Source organism: Lissotriton vulgaris, chromosome 2_1, assembly GCF_964263255.1.
Source record: "Lissotriton vulgaris chromosome 2_1, aLisVul1.2, whole genome shotgun sequence".
Taxonomy (NCBI): Eukaryota; Metazoa; Chordata; class Amphibia; order Caudata; family Salamandridae; genus Lissotriton; species Lissotriton vulgaris.
Genome location: NC_141687.1, coordinates 1,235,999,430 through 1,236,026,072, shown reverse-complemented (window position 1 = coordinate 1,236,026,072; position 26,643 = coordinate 1,235,999,430). Strand labels below are relative to the sequence as shown.

Below are 26,643 nucleotides of genomic sequence, written 5' to 3'. Positions count from 1 at the left end.
GCCTGTGCGCTTCTCTCCCATGCCCCCTCCATGATGCCCTTGTTTTGAGCTGCATTCATTTCCTGCCCTTTTGGACTGGTTTGACTTGCTAAATCGGTGATTAAGTGTCGCCTCATGCTGACTTGTGGATCCCGACTGTGACACAAGTCCATCTTTACCAGCCCCCCTTGGATTACTTCGAAACGAAAGTTATTGCGTATTGTTTTCTGGACATTTTTTTACACAGTCTGTAAATTATTTATACATGTGTCCTCCTTTGGGGTATTTTGGTCAGCGTTTTGGTACATTAAGACTCCACCAGTCAAATTAAACATGCACTAAGAATCTCTCGAAGCATCGTGGCACTTATTTATAGCTTTTGCCTGCTCCACACTTCGTGGTGTTTAAAAAATAAGTGTGCCAATTACGGTTTCTGATCCTGTTTCTTTTTCCCAAAAAAACTCACCATCTAAAAATGCATTTTTGCGCACTCGGCCAACTTTAATGACCCCAACATTCCTCCCTTGTGTTTCTTGCGTGTTTCTTATTTAACTTTGGCATTTTTTACGCAATAACAACTACTTTGATTGTCACGTATTTTTCATTGTGTTTTCGCTACAGCTTTTCTCCTCCGCATTATCAGTGTTTTTTATTCCACTATAACCAATGCTTTGCTTTTGCCGTGTTTTTAATTCAGTTTTCGCAACGGCATTTCTCTGTCTGCATTATTAGTGCATGTCCAGTTAACGGAGCTTAAAAAAACACAACTGCGGCGCTAGTACTAACCTCTGGGCTTCCATTGCCAGCGGCACATATGCAACATTTATTTCGTGGCTATGTTTTTTATGTGTTTCAGGTACTCGGCTCTCCTCCCTCTGTTGTGCTCCTTCCACAAACATATTTATTTATTCAGCGCTTCATAATGCGCTTCTGTCATTTCTAAGCACTGTAACCATCAGATGCAACTATTGCATCATTTAATGGCACAGAGTTTACCGTCCTCCAAAGCATGAAGGCTGGGGTAGAAAGAGTCCAACATCCTGCACCACGGGGCGAGCTTATGCTAACCACGTGCATCACTCCTGCATAAGGCACGCGATTTAATATTTGGCATCAGGCTTCGTGAGCTTTTTTTTTTAATTAAGACTACGTTATTGTCTGACCTAACGTCCGTTTTGTTGTAGCCAAAACATTTACAAGCCTCTTTTTTTCATTCTAAACTTCTCTTTCACAGTAAAAACACATAATTGGACCCTTGCTGCTTGACATGGAGTTAAAGCCCCACCCACGTACTTCGCACGTCTTCTTCTCAGTATGTGCTTGCTTACATTCAGGAAATTGATAACACTGTGGGATTGCATGCTTTTTTTCTTTCTCTCTCCCCGCGCACCCATACCTCTTACCACCCACTCTCTCCATGTTGCTCTCACCCCACCTAGCTAGTCTGTTTATTCCTCTACCCATTCCCACCCTGCTTGGCTTTTTTTTATAAAAAAAAACAACCCACTCTTGTTTCCCCCATCCGTATTTGCCAACCCTTGCTGCACGGCCCTTCCCATTTTTTTAATTCACACTTTTTAAAAACTTCTTTGGAGTGCTCGTCGGTTTCATTTTGCTACCATTATACTTTTTTTTTCTGTATGTGCCCTTTCACATACCGTTTATCTATATTTTTTAATTACCACTCCAAGCGCATACACCATCTTGGTAACTCATTCACACCTAAAGGTCACCATGCTGGGACCACCATAGTAAGTGAGCTGACTGCCCGCTCACTCCGGTGCACTTCGCTGCACCACGGAACAGCACTCTCTAGTTCCCCCCCATGCTCGGGACCAAGTTGTAATTTCGGGCTAGTCCCGCATTGCCTGTATTCTTAACTTCAACAGCTTTCATTAGTTCCAGAATGGCCTCAATGGGTATGAGCCAGCATGCCCTTGCTTAAGAAGTTTGGACACCAGGCCTCACACACCCCCTCACCCACACACACCCCTTACCCTCACTCACCCTCTCACCCACACTCACCCACCCTTTCACCCTCACACACCCTTTCATCCTCACACCCTCTCACCCTCACACACTCTCACCCTCACACCCTCACCCTCACATACCCACTCACCCTCACAACCCTCTCACCCTCACTCACCCTCACCCACTCACACCCCCACACCCTCACACCCCCTCACCCTCACACCCCCTCACCCTGACACACCCTCACACACCTTCACCCTCACACACCCTCTAACCCTCACACACCCTCTCACCCTCACACACACTCACCCACCCTCACACACCCTCACCCTCACACACCCACTCACTCTCACAACCCTCTCACCCTCACCCTGACACACCCTCACACACCCACTCACCCTCACAACCCTCTCACCCTCACTCATCCTCACCCACTCACACCCCTACAGCCTTACACACCCTCACACCTCCTCACCCTCACACACCCCTCACCCTCACACACCCCCTCACTCTCACTCACCCTCTCACCCACCCTCTCACCCACCCTCTCACCTTCACACACCCTTTTACCCTCACATGCCCTCTCACACCCTCACACACACTCACCCACCCTCGCCCTCACACCCCCTCACCCTCACACACACCCTCATCCTATCACACCCCCACACACCCTCAGACCTTCACACACCCTCTCACCCACCTCACCCTCACGCACCCTCACACACCCTCACCCTCACACACCCCCTCACCCTCACACACCCCCTCACTCTCACTCACCCTCTCACCCACCCTCACCCACCGTCTCACCCACCCTCTCACCTTCACACACCCTTTCACCCTCACACGTCCTCTCACACCCTCACACACACTCACCCATCCTCACCAACCCCTCACCCTCACACACCCCCTCATCTTCTCACACCCTCAGACCCTCACAACCCTCTCACCCTCACCCACCCTCACCCACTCACACCCCCTCACCCTCACACCCCCTCACCCTGACACACCCCTCACCCTCACACACTCCCTCACCCTCACTCACCCTCTCCCCCACCCTCACCCACCCTCACCCTCACACACCCTCTCACAATCACACACACTCACCCACCCTCACACCCCCTCACACTTACACACACCCTCACCCTTACACACCCTCACCCTCACACACCCCCTCACACCCCTCACCCTCTCACACCCCCACACACCCTCAGACCCCCTCACCCTCAAACCCTCACACACCCTCTCACACCCCCTCACTCTCACACCCCCTCACCCTCACACCCCCTCACACACCCTCACCCACCCTCACTCACCCTCACACCCCCTCACCCTTACACACCCCCTCACCCTCACTCACCCTCTCACCCACCCTCACCCACTCTCTCACCCACCTTCTCACCCTCACATACCCTCTCACCCTCACACACAAACACACTCACCCACCCTCACACACCCCCTCACCCTCTCACACCCCCTCACCCTCTCACACCCCACACACCCTCAGACCCACCACAGCACCTCTCAGCACCACCACAGCACCACTCAGCACCACCGCAGAACCACCACAGAACCACCACAGAACCACCACAGCACCACCACAGCACCACCACAGCACCACCACAGCACCACTCAGCACCACTACAGCATCACTCAGCAATACCACAGCATCACTCAGCACCACCCCAGCATCACTCAGCACCACTCACCATCACCACATCATCACTCAGCATCACTCAGCACCACCACAGCACCACTCAGCATTACCACATCATCACTCAGCGCAGCATCACTCAGCACCACCACATTATCACTCAGCACCACCACACTATCACTCAGCACCACCACATTATCACTCAGCGCCACCCCAGCATCACTCAGTGCCACCCCCAGCATCACTCGGCGCCACCCCCAGCATCACTCGGCGCAACCACAGCATCACTCAGCACCACCACAGCACCACTCAGCACCTCCCCAGCATCACTCAGCACCACCCCAGCATCACTCAGCACCACCCCAGCATCACTGAGCACCACCACAACATCACTCAGCACCACTACAGCATCACTCAGCACCACCACAGCGTCACTCAGCGCAACCACAGCATCACTCAGCAGCACCACAGCATCACTGGTTCAAATATGTTCTTTCAATGTTTCAAGCTGTTTTCAAGCTTTCAAGCTTTATTACAAATCACAAAAAGATGTTAATATTTCACTTCTGTTCTTGGATTTTCGTCACAATAAAAAACACTGAATATAATCTTCACAAAAGTTATTTACAAAAGTTTAAGCTATTGCCATTACAAATTAAATAAATTATTTAACAATTAATAAAAAAAAAAAAACATTGTTATTTGTAATATCAATACATCTAAGTCACGTAAATAAAAAACATGTTGCATTACAAATGCTATAGGTGTCACATTTGCAAAAGTTATAACTATTGGCATTGTAAATGACAAAGCTATTAATTTAGCTATTTTAACAAACACATAAAGAAAATAAAAATTTCATTTATAAGACCAATAGCTCAAACTTTCCTAATGCGAGACCTATTGCATTTCCAATGCTTGTGTTAATATGCAGGCTAAAAGATCCGCAGTGCACCGTATAACTCTAAGTAACCTAATTGTGACAGGCTTTTTACTATTCAGGACGCCCAGAGTAACGTAATAGAATACTACCCGCAATGTCTTCCATACTGAATACACGTTGTTAGAGCTAGCACCTAGGAACACGTGTCTATTAAATTGCTGTACGCCCGAACAATATAACTGGGACACTCGAGGCGGGTTATATAGATTTAAAATACGGAGTACATTTCCAAAAGACCCGATGGGACATGATCCACATCAGGCGGTGCAATTGCACCCACGCTGTGACGTATATGGTTAAACAGGAAGATTCAATTACCTGCAGGCTCGATATTATTAACACACTGAGAGCAACATATATATCGAACTTTATGCACAGACACAACGCTTTAAATCAGTTCACATAGTAATATCTAGAAACAGAATAGAAACAATGTGAAATAATGTAGAACATATAATGAACCGAAGGGCCAATAGAAATGGTAAATATAGCACAGCAGCCCCCATAAGCAATGCACTATTATTGTGTATATATAACACAAGTAGGTACACACATGGTACCTGACGGCAAACTATAGCAATCAATTTAATAGGAGCATCCTTTCATTAAAATCCCTTTCCCTACCAACAGTGTCAGGAGAACCCCCGTCAACACATGAATGCCGACCTCAACACAAGCCAATTGAAAAAGCTCGTGTAATAACGATTTGCCAGTGATTAAAATCTGGGTAAGTGTTAATGATAGAACTTTCCAGGACATTTGGGAATCACCCCTTGGAAAACAATATGGTAATAGATATTTATTTATCTGCAGTTAATCAGAAAACCAATATCGGTGGCTCCTACTACCAGAGCGTGACCCTGCCCATTGAAAGCACAAGGTAGACGCATTGCGTAAAAACTATCCATTTACCACTCTATACGCCTAGAAAATCATAGCAATTAGTACATTTACGAATATTCTACTGTCATTTATCTACAGACATCAGAACTGCCCATGCTATATTCAAAGTCATGAGAACATGCAGTTCAGCTAACACCCGGATTTTATAATCGGGCGCCTGGTCCTCTATGATTTATCTGGAAGCCAGTATTTCAACTCAGGTAACTAATGCCATTGTTAGAAATCACATATCAGGTGACAACATAGTGCAAATATCTCCCTGTAAGCACATGCTGGTATTTACTAATGGTGACCACTATAGAAGCTGGTATGTTTTGACAATACCAATAAAGTTACCAACAACTAGGTTTTGACTAGTGCCAACTGTTAAATAGTCATAATATGCTCTATATCTTTAGCCAACAGGAATTGTTTTTGTAAATGTGTTTGGTCTGCAAAACAAAAATATCTGTAAACACAAAAAAGTAATTGTGTGTTTCTTTTTAGAACTTGGTCCTGAAGAAGGTATTAACTGTTTCTCCAAAACCGAAACGCCGCGTCGACCCCCGTTCTTGCGAATATTTTTAACTTCACATTGTATAAATTGTTTTTGTTTATAGCTTTGATCCTATATGTTTTTAATTGATATACTGTAAAAAAAAATTTAACTATTTGTTACCATTGCGATAATTTTGTGATCTTGAATAAACACACAAATGATATATTTTTCTAAAAACATTTTTCCTGTTTTTTCTCTAACTTTGACCAAAGATAAGTAACACATGTGCTATATAGGTATAAATGGTATTTGACATCTTTTCTACAATGGTTGGCCTATGTCTAGCTGAATAAGTTGTGTAAAACGTTTTGTAATATATTTTTGTGTGATTGGTATTGCTAAAAAACAAGATTCTGGGCACCACCATAATAACTCTAACCACCTTTGTGGTTAACCAGTGGGACTTCCCTGTTTCTCAACAGGAGACAAAGTAGACATAGCTGAGTTGAAGTTGATGTAGTTTATTGAGTCCATAAGTAGATGTTACAGCAAGCCCCACCAGGAGCAGCCTCCTAGCTGCGCAGCCCATCTTCCAACTGACAACACTCACACACCAGGCACCCAAGCTTTCTACTCATGTCACTCACACCAACATTCTACATGGAACACTCACACTGGCTGAGCAGCTAGTTACAAAGAGAAAGGGAACACATATACATAACCTGAGGATACTACATATTCTCTCCCTTTTACACTGTAAAATAATAAGACCCAAACTAAAATGAAAACAACTATACACAGTACTGTACAAAAGATGACAGCAGTCAATAGACCCAGGGATGCATAATGGAACACTTAGCGAGAATGGAAACAGACAAGCAAAAAAGAGTACAGAAGGATGAAAGGATAAAAACACACACTAACACCATCCTCCTCCTTTAATAGTAAACAAAGAAAAGTTAAATAGTTTAAAATGAGCTCACATATAAAAGGTGAGCAAGACACACGTGAAAAGAGTAAAGGGCGAAAACGTACCCAAGACTCACACAGTGGGTGAATGGCACCCAAAGAAGTACTCCTCATATAAGGAGAACGTGGCGAAGAGAAAGACGCCACCCCTCATGTGAGGGACACTGACCCTAAACAGAAGCAGTGTAACACGTAGTGTTGCATGGGACTGACACTCAAGTGAAGCAGATAATGTTGCATGGGACTGACACCCAAAAACTTGTGCAGCAAAAGCAGCACAGTGTGGCACACGCACACATAACGTCAAGGTGAAGCATAGGGTGACTTACACACACACATGTTGACATAAAAAGAAGTGAGTCACAGGGCGGCTTACACACACATCCAGACAACATGAGGCGCAGGGTGGCTTACACACAGGACAAACTTAGAGGTGGTGAGAACGATACCCAAAACACGCCTAAAAAAATACAGGAGTGTCCTACATATGTAAATGGGAAAACACCCCTTAACTACACAGATGAAGACACTAAAGGCGTGGATATGGGACTAACACCCATACCAAACGTGGCAAGTGTAGACACAGTGGCAATTCATGTCAAGAAGGGACATGGGACTAAGACCCACTCCCATCCCTTAAGCAGGGATGAACAACTAAAACTAACAATAAAATTACATTTAAAATACATGACTAGTTGAGGCTTACCAAAGAGCATATGACAAACGAGAAAAACAAAACGTTTTTTCTTTATATAGTTGTTTGACTGCAACTAGCTACATAAAAAAAACAAAAATGTAATTGGTGTGCCTGTCACCGTGATGATGATGGACAGGTGCTGCAAAGTCGCAAAATGTACTTAGTAAAGAGAAAACAGCTCCTGGAGACTTGTGACAAACAGGATGAACTTTGGAGAAAATATTACGCCCCTGAAGATGGAAGGTCTCTCTAGTTTGCTTAACCCGTTTCTTGCGTCGAACGTTCAGCACCAGTGCTGAACGTTCTAAGAAACGGGTGGGGCCCCGTCAGCCGTTGGATGTGCGCAGCACTACGGAGGTAGTGCTCGCAACGTACAACGGCCGATGGCAGCACTAAAGGGCTTAAATACTACCAACTCACCACATGAGTCCGCGAGGTGTCCATGTCCAACCAAACCGAAACACAGTGCAAACAAAGAGACTTGGAAGTCAACTCCGCTACAGACGACGGTTGCGCTATTGACGATCCTCTTATTTCGACGCTGGTACTGGCTTCGTAAAACTTTATTCAGCGCATACAACGTGGTTGGCAGAGAAAAAGAAGAAGGACACATCACGCTCCATAACCGGCAATCTGAATATCTGAATGCTCCAACTCCAAGATGGCGTGATGCAAAGAAGACGCATGCCGAGTGGCTCACGGAGCGCTCCTGCTGCAAAACGTCCACAAGCAGCATTGATGACCAGGCGGCACTAACTTGAGGGCGGCTGCGTGCTGCACTGGCACATTGCGGCGTCCTTTATAATTTATTTGGGAACACTACAGTGTCCCCAAATAAATGATAAAGGCCGCCACAACGTGCCAGTGCAGCGCGCCGCCGTTGGTTTAAATACATGCGCTGCGACTGCGTACGTGACCTGCTGCTTGTAAAAAGCTCCAGCACGTGACGTCTTGAGCTGCCCACTACTCATGAAAGAAGCTCCGCTGAAGGTTTAAGCACTCCGATCTTCAAAAATTAATCCCATCAGCCCCGTGCCCCAGTGACCCTCCCACCGCTGATATCTGAAGCCTGCAACGCCACGGAGCCTCGTGGCCTGGGCCCTTGAGAGAAGAACAAATGCAGAGGCAAGTGAAGTTAGTTGATGTACTTCAGAGGCGCAACTAGAGACAACTTTGGGGGGGGAGAGGGGGGTGAGAAGAAATTTCGGGGGGATGGGCTGAACCTTCAATCAATCGGCAGAGTGGAGCTGCAGGGGCTCTTAGAATGGGTGAATCAACAGCAAGGCCTAATTAACATTCAAATGGTCTTTTAAAGACCTGTGAAGCACTCGGTGCGGCTGTGAGTTGACCCGGGATCTGTCTCAACCCGGGCTGCCACACACGACGTGATGGGGGGGAGCGGCTGCAGCCCGGTGAGTCCAATGGGTGTTGCGCGCCTGATGTACTTGCTGCTTCATGTTCTTATGCTGAAAGAAGGCCCTCTTACTACTCTCAGAGTTGCACTTGGGTTTAGGTGCACTGAAAGCATAAGCACGTAATAAAAGTCCAGCTGCAACTCGCACTAGTGACAGATTAATCACTTATGTACACTCCTCTATGCAGCACTCTGCTCAGATGACAGTATGACCGGCTGCCGGTGAATCGCAGTGACCGTGGGACATATTTACTTAGTGCTCATTCTCAATATATTTAGTTTAAAGCTGAGCGTGCATCTGCATGAACCTGTAGCTCAGCACTTGTGTCCTCGGTTACACTGAAATTAATTGTGCCTCTGCAGGCTGGGCAGTGAGGTCAGGTACAGTGGCTCTAGATAACTGATTTATATTATAGCAGCTGAGATCTTTTACTGCGTAACATGGTGACTTTTGGGAGCAAAGCTAAAGTCCTGCTAAAGATGACTGCTAAAATATGTTAGCATCCTTCCATTTTGCTGCGATACAACACTTTATAGAGCTTCTTAGAGTTTCTTGTTGCTCAAATGGGTCTAACTAGTGATATTTATATATTTACCTCGTCCTCATTGCTTGATTTTGCACGTGAGAAAGTGTCACTCATAGTTGCTGAAATGTCACTCATAATTACACCGAAATTATGAAAATGTCACACAAAGCAATCTGAAACCTTGGCAGCTATGAGGGGCATATTTACAAGCCCCTTGCACCTCTTTTGCCCCGCCGTTGTGTCACTTTTGTGATGCAGCGGCAGTGCAAAAGATGCGCCATGGTGCGGGGTATTAACAACGTGACGCATCTGGGAGATGCGTCACATTGTAAAACCATGCGCCAGAAGGAGGCGTTCCATCGCAGGGGGGCGTTCCTATGCAGGAACGCCTCCTAAAAGTGGCTGAGTGAAATCTACAAGATAAGGCCAATGCTGAGTCAAAACCCTGCGCCTGCTTGAAGCAGGCGTAAGGCTTGATGCAGTATTGTCCAGATAGGGCCCCCCCAAAGCATTGCTGGAGCTGCGTCGCGCTTGCAACACAACTCCAGCAATGCGCCGCTTTTACAGCACAGATGTGTGACGCATCTGTGCCGTTTTTGCACCATGGTGCGCCGCATTCTAAATGCGGCGCATCATGGGTGGCGGAGTGCGGCGCACAATTACTGGCGCATCCCTGCTGATTTGCAGGGATGCACCAGTAATTGTAAATCTGCCCCTGAGATCTGAGGTCGCTAAAAAACTTTGAGGGTGTGGGGGGGGGGGCGGGGGTAGAGAATTCTCCACACCAATATTGTTCTGACCACTCAAACTATGCTCCTCGGGATAAAGAAGGCAGGAATGGCTAGAGGGGGTGATTCCTTAATATATGTGGCCATGGCTGTTTTAGTATGTGCATCGCTTCAGCGATCCACAGCCTAACACGTTTCAGCAATGGCAGGGGGCTGGTTTTTGTCTATCCTGAATTTAGAAATCGCATTGTATAAGCACAAAGGAAGAAGGTCCAGGCAGAAGGGAAAAAGAATATGGGGGCCTCTGTCGGATTGGGTCTATGCTCTCTGGCTGGCCCCGGATCCTTGGGTAGGATGACCTGCTTTTGAGCCTAAATGCAAGCATGGTTTTTCATTGTATGGATTTTTGTGCTTACACATGTAAGAGTACAGCACTTTATGATCAGATTAGTTTTGATATTGGTTATAATATACGGGCAGGCTGCTTGAATCTTTTGCAGAAGTGTATATTAGACTGTATCAGGGATTGTGCTGATGTTTTGTTTACATATTTTATTCATGTATGTAGTTTCAAAGTCCATGCTTTGATAAACGAGTTCTAATGGCCCCTACAGTCTTTTAGTACAGTATCAATTTCACTCAGATGCTTTTTGTAGTTTTATTTTTGCTTAGTGAGTCTTTTGTGTGCTGTTACATAATTGATTACTTACTAATTATGAATCGATTCTTGCTGAATGCGCACCCTTTCTCTCCGTTTACTTATTGTTTTGATAAAGTAAATGTTTAAAAGCTTTAATAAAAATTATTGAAAAGAAATGAAAGGGGTATTCAATTGAAAAAGCTAGAGACCTACAAAGTCAAGGGAAAACAACTCAGGTTGGAGGTGGTTAGAATAAAAATTGTTAATAGAATGGATAATTAAAGGAGTGCGGAGGCAAATTGGACAAGGAATAAATTAGAGATTTAAGGGATACTCTACCATGCACACATTTTACTTCAGCTTGTTCAAAGCTTTTAAACTGTTGATGTTGACGTGTGCATGGTGTGACTTGCTTGCTGTAAAGTTGACCATTGGATCGATATGTAAAGGATCCTGATTGGGCCAGCTGGACAATTTGGTGCAGATTTGAAATAATTGAACTCTGGGTTCAACATCAACATCAACATCAAACATCAAAGACTGCTTGACTTTGGATGGCGCATCAAAAGTCAAATGGCTACGACACGTTCAGACGATGTTCTCCAACATTGGACACCCCGAATTTTATGATGATCCAGAGACTCTAGAAACCTTGTCTAGGCCGGCCCTCAAAAAACTTTTAATTACACACCTAGAAAGTGCCAGATGGAACATTGAGAAACTTAAAGGCACTACCCTGAGCTATCAGCAAATTACCCTTACCGAAGGTCTACAACTTTATCTCAGGATTGAAACTGCACCCTACCCTCGCATGCTCCTTACTAGGCTGCGCTTAGGGATCTTCTTTCGCATGGTCACTTTGCCAAAACGGAACGATTGGGCCTCTTCGAACCTAATTTGCCCATGCGATGATCATTCAACACAAAGTAACATCCATATCATGTTCTTTTGTAAATTGTACACCACCCCGAGGAAATTGTTCCTTTTACCACTACTTAAACGCTTGGGGATAAGAACATGTAAAACTGCATACTTGAAATTACTGTTGCTAGATGATGAGCATGTTATCTTTGTTGTTTCTCGCTTTTTAATGACAGTGATGAAATACAGAAACTCAATGACCTAAGTATCTCACGTTCAAATTAACTAAATACTGCAATACGAGGCCTTTCGTCTAAATGTCTACTGTAGACTTTTAATCTTTGGAAAAATGTTTTATCTATTTTTTGTAAACTTTGCTTATGTGTAAATTGTTTTTAGATCCATTGTATAAACTGTACTTGTACGCTTTTATGATTTTCTGATAAATCGAATAAAGCTTATTTGATTTGATTTGATTTGATTTGAACTCTGGGTGTTAGTATGTTGGTGAAAATGTGGTTGAATGCCTATGACTGATTGCATGGTCTTAAATATATCCTTGACCCTAAATTTCCCAGTGGACTGAGCATGGTAAAATTATCTAGATAGCATGATGACACTGTCAGTAGTGATAGTATATGGCACATCTCAGTTCTCTTGGAAGGATGCCAGCAACTCTAATGTATGATTTGGGATGTTTTATGTAACATGCTTTGGTTCATACACATTTAGTCACCCCTCATAGCCAACTCCACAGCGTATCTTTATGGGGGATGCTCTCTGTAATGTACTTTATGTGTTGTCTTTTGATAACAAGTATGACGTGATGTGATTGCCAGCTGTAAGGTATGTAGTTATGTTTCTGTCTCTGCACACACTTGGCATGCTGCAGAATGTGATGAAAATGCAATGATTGTTGGCACCCCTACCACCACTCCCCGATGACGGTGGGTGAATCAGCTATGGTGCCTGACACCCCCGGATAGGACCCGTTCTCTTGAAGTGTCCTACTGTGCCGCAGGTGGGGTGGTGGGTAGTGGGAGGGGCACGTGGGATGGTTTCTACTGAGCTCTCATGGGGGGCTTGGGTGGAGCGAGTAGGCTTCCACTGCAGGGCTGGTACTGCCCCAACTGCAGAACTCAAGTTAGTCTAGTGATCAGGTGCATTGGACTCACCTGTAGTATCCTGAAGGTGCTGCCATAGGAATTGTGGTCAAACCCAGTGTGGTGGACTGGTCTGCAGACATTGCTGAGGTCTTGGATGGGGCAGATAGGGGACAGGGGACAAGGGTTCTGCGCAAGCTGTGATGTTATGAGTGAGATGTCACAGACAGGGTAGGTAGAACTGATGTAAGTTTTGGGCTTCCTTCTGCTTTTCCTTCAGCGGCATAGCTAGGTGGGGGCGGTCCGCCCCAGGTGGCAGTATTTTGGGGACGGGCTGTCTAGCCCTAGACCGTGTCATGTATGTGCATGTAATTTGCATGATCAAGGTAACTATTAGCGGCGATACTACGTGTCTCTCTGACCTCTTTCAGATGCTCGCCGTCCTTTTTCCCCAGCAGCCCCCCAGGGGGGGCGGCAATCTGAAGGATAGCCCCGGGCGCCACAAACCCTAGCTACGCCTCTGGTTCACATATAAACAAAATGAAAAAAGTAAAATTCTCACCCAGATGGCCTCCAACTGTGGCATGCAGGGAGAATTACGGATACTACACACTGCTGAAGCATACCTACTGGAGGCTAATACCCAAAAATTATTCTAATCACTGCAGACGTCATCTTCTGACATTTGAAATCAGGTTAATGTGCATTTAAATGACACACTGGTAGCTATCCCTTTCATAAATGTGGCCATGCAAACTGCAGAATGTGCTCAACATAGACCAATATTTTTTTTTGCATTTAAGAAAATGCCCGGTATGTATCCTGTGTGTATTTAGTATAGGACAGTTGAAAAAAAAAAAAAAAAGGATTAACTAAGTGCACGTTCCCACAGTGATCTGTGGTTTTGCTTGTTCTTTAAAAACGTGGGTGTTTGCTAGTAAACAATGGTTGGATCCCTCTTCATATTCTTGACTGGGCTGAAGTTAAAAGACCCCCTTCATTGGTAACTGGTTGGTAATCTGTAGTGAATGTAGTTTGCTTAGTGGTGACGTGAGCCTAGGAAGGTCTTGCCTTTTTGTCCAAATGAGATCAGTTGTGAAAACACTTCGAAAAGACTGAGAGCCGGATCACAAAACGTTTTTGACTGGTGTAATTTAAGGATGTATGACGTTAGCACGCATACTATTACCACGCATACCTTTACAACGCGGTATTTACAACGAATACCGTTACAACGCATAGCGCTTTGAGGTGCTGGATAGTGGTAAGTATAATTTTATATTCCAACTCCAGTCCCCGTGGACACTAGGGAAGGTGTTGGATATAAAATAAAACTTATTCCCTATCCTAGAGCGCCCCCCAGCGCAATGCGTTGTAATGGTATGCGTGGTAATGCCTGCGTTGTAATGGTAGTGCGTTGTAACAAATGCGTGCTAAACGTTGTATACCGTAATTTAATGTTCTTGGTGGTAAGTTACAGCAGTGTTTACTCCAAACATCTTTTACCACGGTATTATGAAAACAAGGATTCTGGAAGAGGTAATGAGTGACAAGAATGCTCGTGATTATTTGTTGTGTGCCAATTTGCTGTAGTGATGTGTTCTATTGAGTTTTCTGCTGTTGTGTATTTGTGCTGCATTATTGCAATATGATTGTGTTGTGCTGGAGTTGTGATGCATTCAATTGCCACTGTTTTCTTGTTATGGGCCCGGTTGCTTAAATTTTTTATGCTGCTTTGTGCATTTTATTGTGATATATACGTTTAATTTTACATTTGTCAATAAAAAGCTGCTACAATTAGTGCCAAAAATATCTAATGCCTTGAAATGGCCTATGATAGGCAGCCATATATCACTGTCTAAGGTGATAAAACAGGGCTGTAGCGTCTTGTCGCCACCAGTCATCCCAAAAGTGGAGCAGAGACTGTATCTTAACATAGTGTAGTGGGCCAGCACTAGGCCCGACTAGGCCCTAGTGTGGCAGTCAAGTAACACACACAGGACGCAGGAATTACTCCGTAGGCTGGAAGACCACGAGCGATCTCACGCCGGTTTATTTATACCCCCGGAGCGAGCCCGCCCCAAGGGGTGTATGGATGCATGGTGTGTGATACATTGTAGAGGAGAGCCCGAGTGGCTCTCTACATCCCTCCTTTGTTTCAGTCCAATAACAACACCTTCACCATCCTCACGGGGATGCACAGGCAAAGTCTCAGAGCCGTTGGCTAAGACCCAGGTTGAGCCGGAGGCTGTATCGTTGGTTTCGGCCACAGGGAGACGGTATAACCCCAGCCGGGGTTTCCTGGGCTCTTTCACTGTCCTGGGTCTTTCTGTTCAACCGGGGACTGGCCCCTGTCTTTTGATCCAGTGATCCGGGCATCTCCACGGCTGGACTCCACTCTGGTGATGACCCCGAGAGGGGTGTTCTTGGTGTTGTGTCCTGAGGTACTTCATCTTCCGGGTCAGCTTCCGTTTTCGTGGCCTTCTTGAAACTGGATACGTTGCGGGTGACGAGTTGGTGTCCTTTCCGGGCCGTCACCATGGTCCCTTGGACTCTTTCCACAACCCAGACCTCAGGTTCATAGGGTGTTCGAAACTTCCACCCGGGGCGTCTGTCTTTGATGACTACCAAGTCTCCTATGTAAAGCGTCGACTCCTGTGCTCTACGAGCCTCACTTGCCTTCCGGTTCGTGGTCTCTCTCCTCGCCTGGACAGCCTCGTCATCCCATCCCCGTCGCCAATGTAGTGGGCCAGGGCTAGGCCTGACTAGGCCCTGGTGTGGCAGTCACGTAACACACACAGGACGCAGGAATTATTCCGTAGGCTGGAAGACCATGAGCGATCTCCCGCCGGTTTATTTATACCCCCGGAGCGAGCACTTCCCGAGGGGTGTATGGATGCATGGTGTGTGATACATTGTAGAGGAGAGCCGGAGTGCTCTCTACACATAGCTCTTTCAATCACTGAATCTATTCTCTACCTCCACTAATGCCCACTGACTCACTTTATGGGCAGTGTTAAAACTGGGCCAGTACAGGAAAGGGTGAGATTTATTGTATTTTTTAAAATGCAACTATCCCAATTGCCACTGATATTGGAAAATACATTTGACAATTTTGTTTCTGGAAACAAGAGTCTGTAGACATAAGACCAAAGTTTATCAAGGCATATTAGATTATTAGGAATTGGGCAAGGGATTGATTGTGTGATATTCCATTTGGTGCAGTTAACTTAAGGCAAAGTTGCTTAACAGTCTTTTATTCGCTTAACAGTCTTTTATTTCTGCAGTAAAAAAAACCTTAGGAACCCTGCTTTTCCTGTAGATGGGGCAGGTCATCAGTAAATCCAATCAGGACCAAAAAAATTTACAGTAAAAAAAAAAGTAGTCCCTCTGAAGTAGCGCCGGCCGCGACGTGCATGCTCATGTCAGGAGCGCGGGGAGGAGTGGCGTCCAGGAGCGCGACGAGGAGCAGCGGACATGGCGCAGGGGAGGAGCGGTGACGTGAGGAGCAGCGGACAGGCCAGCAGCGGTACGAGCAGCAGACAGGCGGGAGGAGCGGCGGCTGAGGTAAGGGGGCCCATGTCGGGGCAGGCGGGGGTCGGGCCGGGCGGGGGCCTGGGCTGCTGGACAATGTCGGGGCGGGCGGTGGTCAGGGAAGCCTGTTGCTCCCGGACAAGGTCAGGACGGGCTGCTAGTTTCATTTCATAAAAAAGAACCATGTCAAGGCCATCTTATTCTTCATAGCAGCTGTCAAGAAAGGAGAGAGACTGGGGAAGGAGTATCGCTGAGCCCTCTCCATGCAATGAGAAGGAAGAAGTGATCATCATGGTAAAAAATAATGCAATCTCTGGCTTCTGAATTTTGAAGCCCCATCATAGAGGCCTCAGAAAAAGCCTACAAAGACGCAAATACAGACTGCAGTCGATTTAGTCCTCACAAAACATCTCAATCGTATTATGTGCTGCTTAACACACATGCTGCCCACCTCCATAAAGGTATCTGATGGGGAAGAGCAGGAGCCTGGAGAGTGAGAGCAAGCGCTGAAAAGAGTGAATCTTTCACAAACATCTTACCCTGTTACTGTCTGCTGCTTCCAGGTTACTGCAGGAAGATACTGGCCCACCATTGCTGTCACTGACTTGACCTACACAGATACTGAAATTAGTCAGGGCCCAGTAAAACTTCATGTTAATGAGGAAATAAAGTAGAGGTTGTCAGCACCCACAATTAAGAAGACAAATGAGTCTCTAAAACTTACAAGGGCAGCCGGCCCAGATAATCTACCGGCAGTAATAATAAGGAACAATATCACTTGGTGGACCCGCTTGCTCTACCCCCTTTTTCAGAAAATTCTCCTGACGGGACGTTACCCGGATAGTTGGAAGGGAGCAGTTATTAAACCTATGTAAAAAAGGTGAGTATTCCCTCCCTGGAATTTATTGTAAAATAAACCTGCTAGATGTGAGTGGGAAAGTCTTTTCAAAAATTATTTTGGGAATATTGAATGACTGTCCCAAAATGAATGGTACACATGTAAATTCCCTCTGATATGCGGACGATCTAGTAACTGTAGGTTTGACAGAAATCGGCCTCCAGAGGGAGCTAGATGACTTCTCAGATTATTGCAGAAGGGAAACAAGTAATAATCAATATGGAAAAGACTAAAGTTCTTTCAACACGCGAAAAGAGGATATGATCAGTTTGGGCTATATATAAAGTTAAAATAGAGATAATTAGTAAATATAAATATCTGGGGATGCGGTTTTCAAGCAATTTACTGTGGAAGGAACATATTGCTTCTCTGGAGGCCAAGATACTCTTATCTGTAAGGAGGCTTAAGAAATGTGACAATAAGTACTGGAGCCCCTCCCCAAGACTTGTACTGGCAGCCTTTCAGGGTATGACACGGCCGCAGTTCCAGAATGCTGGTGAGGTGGTCTGTATCAGTGGGAAATCAAACTGGTACCTCGACGATGGTTGGTGCTTTAAACGATTACTTTCTCTCCCTCCATATACGATGGTCCAGGCTGCTAGAATAGTAACTGGTCTGACGCGATAAACTCACATAGCAAACGTAGAGACAATACAATTCCGGACAAGAATAGATAGTGAGGAGCTCCCCAAAATCTCATTGCTATGCAAAAACGAAATTAGTGAGTTAACTTGAGCAAGATGTCAGAGGGAGGATCCTTAATAGTTGCCTGAAATATAGAATACAAATGTTAACAAAAGGAGAATAATCTTAAATGGATTCGTTCTCCCTAGGTTAGTTTTTTAAACAAAAAGAATCCATCAGGGAAAAAGGGGGAAGAAAGTGTCCCTACGATGGTTGGGAACACCCTGGTTGTTTTTGATACCCCTCGCACACCAACAGGCCCCTTGGTGTCATGCTTCATGGGAGCACTTATGGTGGCTATGTGTGGTGCGAGTGAGGGAATTTTTATGTGAGTGCATTGGTGGGGTTCGATAGTGAGTGATGTTTAAAAAGTGCCTGGCTCGTGGGGTAACAAAAACTTAATTTGACCCCCGGGCTGGTACTAATAAAAAGGTGGGAGAGGAGGTTTTTCGCGTAACCTATGTAGGCCACCTCCTATGTGTGTGTCAACATGTCTCACTCGCACCACACATAGCCACCATAAGTGCTCCCACGCAACCATAGGTCGCAGCACGTCGCATCCCATAGAGGGGTGCGAGGACCCCAATGATGAAGCATGACACCAAGGGGCCTGTTGGTGTGTGAGGGGTATCAAAAACAACCAGGGCGTTCCCAACCCTCGTAGGGACACTTTTTCCTCATGAAATATAGAATAGACTGTGAGATAGATCGGGCAGGCATGAGTAAATCCCAGCCCAGGGAAACAACTAAACAGGTGTCTAGAGAGTAAGATTTATTTTATCTAAGGAAGAAGAAATCAGTATCCCTCCTGATGAAATTGTGGATGGAAGAGGTGATATTTTCCTATCTGGAGAATTTACCTATCGTACAGCTACGACAATGTTTATTGAAATTTAGATGCAAGGTAAACCAGGTTTTAATGTCGAATGCTCCTGGTGTTCTGTTACACAAGGATTAAACCTACAAATGTGTCCCTAATATGAAGGGAGAGCTAAAACATATTTTAGTGAATTGTTTGTGGTTTTTAGCTCACAAAAGTTTTTATTAAAACCAGTTTTAAAAAAATATGATATTAGGGATAGGGGGCGAGCAGTTACTCTACTCTTGAATATGCTATTCTTGAAGGTAGCCTGTATCTTGGGGCAATTTTTACTGTCTGTGGATGATTTTTTATGAAAAATCTGATTAATTTATGGTAGAAATAATTGTGGTAATATCATGTTTTAACTGTGAGTTCGGACCAATTCTAGTTATTGATCTTACATGTTTGTACATGAGTTTTATTGAGCTTTGTTCAAAGACTAAGATCTAAATAAACATATGTTTGACCGACTGACATTTTTGGTGGATGAGCACATGTGCAGTAGCAAAATGCCATCACTCACGGTGATGGGAGTTACTGGCTAAAATGGGCAGACCTATTGCCACATTCTGTATGCTGTGATGGGCTAAAGTAAAATGTAATTGGTAATACAATAGACAAATGGATGAAGAGAGCTGGCTGAAAACCCCTGTACGTTCATATTTTTAAGGATTCCTTTTAAAAAATAAAAGGTCTTGGCTAACTCCTAAAAATCAGAAAGATTGCAGTTTGAATATATATGTATATCTATATGGATTATTGGCTGTAATTAATTAAATAGCCACAACATTTTTGCTCATCGTGGCTGGCAGAGAGAAAGATTTTGCTGTATACCAACCTATTTTGACCTTGCAAAATAATGACAGATAAAAATACATAAGAAGAGAAGGTGTTCGGGATAGCCCCCTTCATTCGTTGGTCAGCTGGACTGTCATTCACATGTTGTATAAGCCCGCAGAACAGTATAGAGGAGACAGCGGGCCAGTCCATTCTACTACTAGCTCCTGCTGCCAATATTTATATGTTTAGATCAGACCACTGGACAACAATGCTGTGTTTGAGGTATCATGCAATGTGACTGATTGGATTTAGCGTGTACAGTTTCACGGTCACCATCAGGAAAAAACAAAATGCAAAGTAGTATATCTTCCATCCACCTCAGGAGAAGGTTTGCACCAGGAAATGGAATCCTGTGCAGAAGTAGCAGCTCAAAATGTTTCAGGTAGCAAATAGCCCCAGTAACCCTCCAAGACTGCTAAATCTTTGGGAGCACACATTATAAATCAATTGGACTCCAAATTAAAATTGGCTATTAACTTATCATTAGTGCAGTTGACATCTTCGAATGGGAGAACATTGTATATCTGCTGCCTTTAAACCACACATGTGGTTGGCAGGAGAGTGACTGATGGGGGGCAGGCTACTGTGTAGATGAAATGTTTATGTTTTGGGGCGGCCTGGCTCCTTTTGGATGTACACATTACTCAGTCATGGCTCATCATTTGTGCCCTAGTTTTATGAGGGAGTTGTTTTGGTGCCCCCTGTAGTGGTGTTACACATTCCTCTTCCACAGTGGTTATGTGATACAGCCCAGTTGATGCAAAATAAGCTCCATTGTAGTATCTGCTTCCACTAATTGAATACATTGGAATGTAGCCAAGGTAGAACATGATTCTTTATGACGTGTGGACATTCTTGACACAATGGAACCCATCACTGTGTAATGCTTGCATTGGCATGATGATAGAAATAATTAGCAATGATGTAACATTAACACAATTGATGTCCAACAGCTAAATCTGTCCAAATAAATGAACATATCTGCATCCATCAATGCATTCATCTATTCATCCCTCTTTCCTGAACTCACTTAATCAATCATTTAAACATGAACCCACCTAAACATCCATGTACTCAGATACCCATTAATTATACATTTCCTCAAACATTCTTCTATTATCCATTGATAGCATCTGGCACTCATCGATTCACCCTTCTACATACACAAACTCACCAATAAATGAATAAGAAATGTAACTTATCAAAATGACAAACCTAATGTCTTTGTTTATGATTACTTAACTTTAAGAAGAACCACCTTAGATTGGCTAATTTATACAAGAAATAATGCATCATAGCGTTGTAAACCATTGCTCTGAAAATGTACATTTTTTATGACTTGTTGGCAGTTGAGATTTGCTTAAAGTGTTCTATTTTAAAGGTTTGATAGCACTAGAGAGCAAATGTATACTTACAGACTGGAATGTCCCCAGTGGGCATGCTTCAGGCCTGGAAGCTCCCTCCAGTGAGTAATATCCCTGCTTCACTTCCTGCTGAACAGCTGTCGGAGAGGCCCCTGTGCAGAAATAGCCCGGCCTGCAGGGACCAGTGGGTGAAATGGTTTCTGACCCGTCACAAAACATCCTGGAGAAACAAATAGTCAATACTGGTCAAACAGTTGCATGTGTACCGGCGAGAGGCTGAGAAATATGCACCTTATACAGATATCTAAGTTGCTGAGCACACAACTAGGGTGTTGAAACATCTGTCATGAGGGGCAAAATCTAGGAGAAGATTCACACACATCAACTATGTAAAAATCTCAAATGAATAAGTTTGGTACACTCATGGGGAAGAGACTGTCTGTGGTTGTAAATGGAGAGTATTCTTTGGCAACTGGGTTACTTAACAGTCCATCGAACAAGTATGCCCGCAGAATATCAAAAGATCTATACTTCCCTATATACACTTACTTTACAATATTTTGTCCCTTGATATTCTTACACCATGATACTGTTGGTGTTACCATTTAGTAGTACAATCCATAAAATGCAATCTTGTGGAACAGTGGCCTCCATGTACTGGTTGAGCCTGGAAGGTTACTTTTACCCCCCAAGGATAATTCATTCTTAGCTTTTGTTAACCAACCAAGGAATGTGCTTACAGGTGATAAAACCAACATTCTGTTAAGATTGGATTGACTTACCTTTGGTAAAACAAAACGCAGAGAGAAACTGAAGCTTACCCTGGGGGACATGGAAGACACTGATTTGCACTCTTGAGTCCAGTTATATTACTGTAAGTCCCTGGTGGACAAGTGATGGGCACTGCAGATCCTTCAGGACAGTAACTACCAGCAGCGCAAATGCCATCAAATGGAAACTGAAACCAGAAAAAAATGTTTAAACAGCAAAAATCATTAACATTAAGAGCTTAATTTGTTAAATATTAAATCAATAGATGAATAAGTGCTAGTGCCCAAACATTTTTTTAGGAAGTTGCCACCTACTGCTGCTGCTTGAGGGGCCCACTTCCACCAGTGGCGCAGCCCACTGCACCCTAGTGCCAGCTCTTCTCGTCTCCCCTCTTCTCTGTAATTTTATCTCCACTTTATAATTATATCATTCTCTCCTTTCCCCTGTTTTCCATATCTCTTTAGCTCCCTACAAACGGTACGCGACTAAATATGAAAGCAAACTATAGTTCCTCCTCATCCACACAAATGTAAACAAGCTATTGTGGCATAACAAATCCTTTTATAAAATAGCAATTATAAAACAAAAATGCCAACCTTGTATCCTCTGCCCTTTTCAGCTGTCACACACAAATATAGGTTATATAGAGATAAAAGAAACAGAGTTTTGACCCATTCTCCACAATCAGGGATGGTTCTAGGATGTTCCCTGCCTCGGGCATAAATGGAATGTGCGAGGTCCCTCTAATTTGCATACAATGTGACATCATAGGAAGTGGCATCAATTAACTATTAGTCCACTGGCATCACTCAAAGGACTATGCGAGAAGTACATTTCTGGTGCCATTATCAGTAAAACGATAACAACAGGAATAATAACCGTAATAAAATACCTATATTTTAAAGTTCTATTACGATAAAAGACCAATGTCAACAAATCGTTTCCAGATTAGTGACTTATCAATTGCATGTCCACGGGAGAGAGCTGTCAGGGTCAAATTCTATTCAAAGACACATTCAGTATGTGATAGGCGTATCAGCGTTGTGGACTGTTACTGCATCACAATGTAGTGCTCTTTAAATAATTCAGTATTCAGCTGTTTCCGAAATTGGAGTTGGGTTGGGGTTGCCTGGACGGGTTTCATTCCAGATCCTTTGTCCATAAAATGGAGAAGGCTGTTTGTCTTTTTTTTCTCATTTGTTCTAATTTTTGCACTTCTTCAGTTTCCAATTCCAATTCAATAATCTTTATTTCGTTGCAATTGCATCATAAAAGATATACAAAACACAATATATTTAGAAATGCATATAAAAATACATAATACACATAATATACATGGCCACAATATCATCAACAAATATACAGGATATATAAATCAGAAAGTGCTAGTGCATGACCAAATGCTATCCCTAACCTTCTCGGTTAAATCACGGGAGTGAGCTTAGAACAGTCATCTATAAATATAATTAAAAAGAAGTTTAAAATATTTACATGGTTAAAAAAACATTAAATTGGTTTATAACAGCCAGACACTTAAAATGCCAGTGATGATTTTTGCCTAATGAATTTTACTGCCAAAAGGAATCTACTGATACCAAACACTATTACTTGACTAGTGTCCGTAAGTAATATTCTTCCTGCTTCCTTATACGAAGTTGTTCCAATATTACGGCACAATGGCACTATCCATTTTTTTCTAGTTTCTGCATAGCTTGGACAGAAAAACAAAATATGAAAAATGTCTTCTCTTGCATTATTTGTACATAAAGTACATTTGTCGTTACTGGTTTTCCCCCATTTTGACTCGGTTTCCCGAGTTCTTAGTATACCGTACCTATACTTTATATACAAGGTTTTCGCTAAAGGGGGTTGAATCTCATCAAGAAACATTTCAAACTGGGCTACATTTTTCACCAATAAAAATCTTTCGGTTAAGGGGCCATGTGCTCCAACATATACAGCATCATGGCTCACTAGAGCCCAAAAAGAGAGTTTGACTATTTTCTTTGAGGACACGGTCAGTAATTCTGGTTGACTCCAAAAATGGGATAAGCCCAATTTTGTTAACCAGCTTTTAACATGTTTGAACCAAAGAATCTTATTACACGTGTCCAGTTCCCGAACTTCAACCAACCCTTTTTTATAATCAGACAGCTCTGGGGTAATCCACAACCTGACCCATAACAATAATGGTCTTAATATTGCATGTAGGTCAGTACGTCGTATGTTCATATCAAGGAGTACGGGTAATAGTGGAGTACTACTAGGAACCTTTAATAGTCCCCTTAAAAACCTGTTCTCCATGATTTCAAAAGTCTTTCTACACACGGGTCCCCAGAGTTCAGCCCCATAAAGAACCGCTGACTGAACCTTGCATTTAAACAATTCTAACGCTGGGGTAACTGCTTTGTTAGCACAATTATTATGCCTTTTCAGTATTGGTAGACAGTTTTGTTTGAAGACAATTTTAGATTTTTCTAATTGGGGTTTCCAACTTAAGGATGTATCTAATAGTACCCCCAAGTAAGTAAAACTTAGTTCGTAATCAAGTTTTTCTCCATTCAATGTTAAGTTTTTCCTGAAACTTTTGTGGGGATTAAGTGCCATATATTTAGTCTTTTTTACATTAATTTCTAACCCTTTTGTAATACAATACTGCTGGAACCTATCTAATAAAGTCTGTAGGCCCCGAGGAGTTTGAGAAATGAGAATCGTGTCATCCGCGAAGAGGAGGGCCGAAACTCGATCCCCCCCCAGGCGAGGTGAGTCATTATCACAATTCTCCATATGAACTGCAATATCGTTAACATAAAGGGAAAAAAGTGTAGGTGCCAGCACGCACCCTTGGCGTACTCCCCTCTTAATAGGGATTTCACCTGTTAGTTCACCATTAGGACCCCATCTTACCCTGGCGTAGTTATTCTGATGTAACCTAATCACTAGTTTCAAAAGATCATTTGGGAACCCCTGCTTTTTCAATGATTTCCACAATAGGTCACGGGGGATAAGGTCAAAAGCTGCTCGTAAATCTACAAAGGTAACATATAAATTACCTCTGCGAATGATAACATATTTCCAGTACAAGCAGCATAGCCTAAATACCTGGTCGATAGTCCCAGTCTTTTCCCTAAACCCTGCCTGATACTTGGATAAAATTAGTTTTTCCTCTAGCCACGTATTTACGCGGTTTAGAATATGTCTAGCGTAAATTTTCTGCGTTATATCTAAAAGACTAATGGGGCGATAGTTCGCTGGGTCCCCTCTATCCCCCTTTTTAAAAATGGTGATGATTTCAGCCCCATCCCATGTGTCAGGGATTTGGTCACCTGCTGCGATGACATTAAATAAATGATTTAGATAAGGTGCCCAGATCTCCACATTATGTTTATAAAGATCACCAGGGATCTTATCCAGGCCCGGGGCCTTCCCTTGCTTCACAGAAGCAATTGCTGTTTCGGTCTCTTGTAAGTCAAAAATTACCAATGAGTTTTCAACATCCTCTCTCTGGGTTACTATTTCATTTGGATTTACCATAAGCTTTTCCTCTGTGGTTTGGGCTGCATATAATAATGTAAAATGATCAACCCATGTAGCTTCATTTAGGAATACCTCCCTTGAGCCTTTATCTGGCTTGTTCCCTTTGGCTACTAACTCCCAGAACTGCCTGTGATCTTTAACTTTCGCAGCTGATAACATGCTGGACCATAGGTCCTCGTCCCAGGATGATTTTGCGGTAGCTATTGTTTTGTTATAAATCTTCCTTTTTACTTTAAGTTCTTCGGGGTTTTTTGTTTTTACCGCATTGATCAGGTCGGTCTTGGCTACTCGGCATTCCCTGTTAAACCATGGTTTGCCTACTAATTTAGTGTTTGCCAACCCATTCCCGTTCCTTGGTTTTTTAGTAATAAGATCAATCAGTTTTTTACAAAAGGATTTGTGTAGACCAATAAATTCACCAGGTTTACAATCGTCCATGTTATAGAGCTCAAATGAGTTCACAAATGCGGAATAAATATTAGCCAACAGGTCCTTTCTTTCTAGAATATATGCCCATTTAATGGCCCTTCGATTATTACTTAGTACAACATTATCACAGATTAATGGTAATTCTGGGCTATGAATACCCTCAGTAACACCAGGTTCTTTCAAGATACTTGACAGGAAACTCATTTCTAACGGGAAGTGATCACTCTCAAAGCGTTCTCTAACATTTAAATCATATGTATATGGCCACAAATTAAAAGAAACAGAAACATAATCTATCTTGCTACTACAGTTCCCCCTGCTAAAGGTAAATGCTCTCGGGGAGTCTGATGGCATGCGCCCATTACAAGCTCTTAGACCATAACTTGTGAACAACCCTGAAATCTGGAGGGCTAGTGTAGTTCCACGAACAGTTCCATTGTTAAGAACTGGTATCCCATGAGCAACATCCTCATCCTCATACAATTTAGTCATCCCCACAATCGGCTCAAAATTGCAATTTAGATCACCACATAAAATGATACTTTCATCATGGTCTAAAGTATCCATGAGCATTTCCAGTTTCTCTATACATGGAGATTCCCTGTTAGCGGGACATGGTCTATTGTACACATTTATGAGATTTATTATCCTCTTGTCACTTGTAGTCAGTTTCAATCCAAGTATATCTAAGGAATCGGTGTTTAACATTTTTATCCCCACATCGATAGTTGTACTGATCCATATTACCAACCCTCCCGAGGCTCTCCCTCTTACTGAGGGGACAGCCGCCACTTGGTAGGTCCTATATCCTATTATATGGATCTGGTCCGTGGCCCATGTTTCTTGTAGCACACAGATAT

At 43.6% G+C, this 26,643-nt stretch overlaps 1 protein-coding gene across 1 annotated transcript in view; it reads right to left on the bottom strand.

The window, feature by feature from the left end:
- LOC147732424 (uncharacterized) overlaps nt 1-26,643 on the bottom strand; it is a 2,559,122-nt gene that overhangs the window by 1,928,539 nt on the left and 603,940 nt on the right. The window contains exons 26-27 of the mRNA XM_086954262.1: nt 21,868-22,004; nt 21,098-21,266 (exon numbers count right to left, since the gene is read on the bottom strand). Of these exons, the coding sequence (XP_086810388.1) occupies nt 21,098-21,266; nt 21,868-22,004 (306 nt within the window). The remainder of the gene's footprint in view (nt 1-21,097; nt 21,267-21,867; nt 22,005-26,643) is intronic.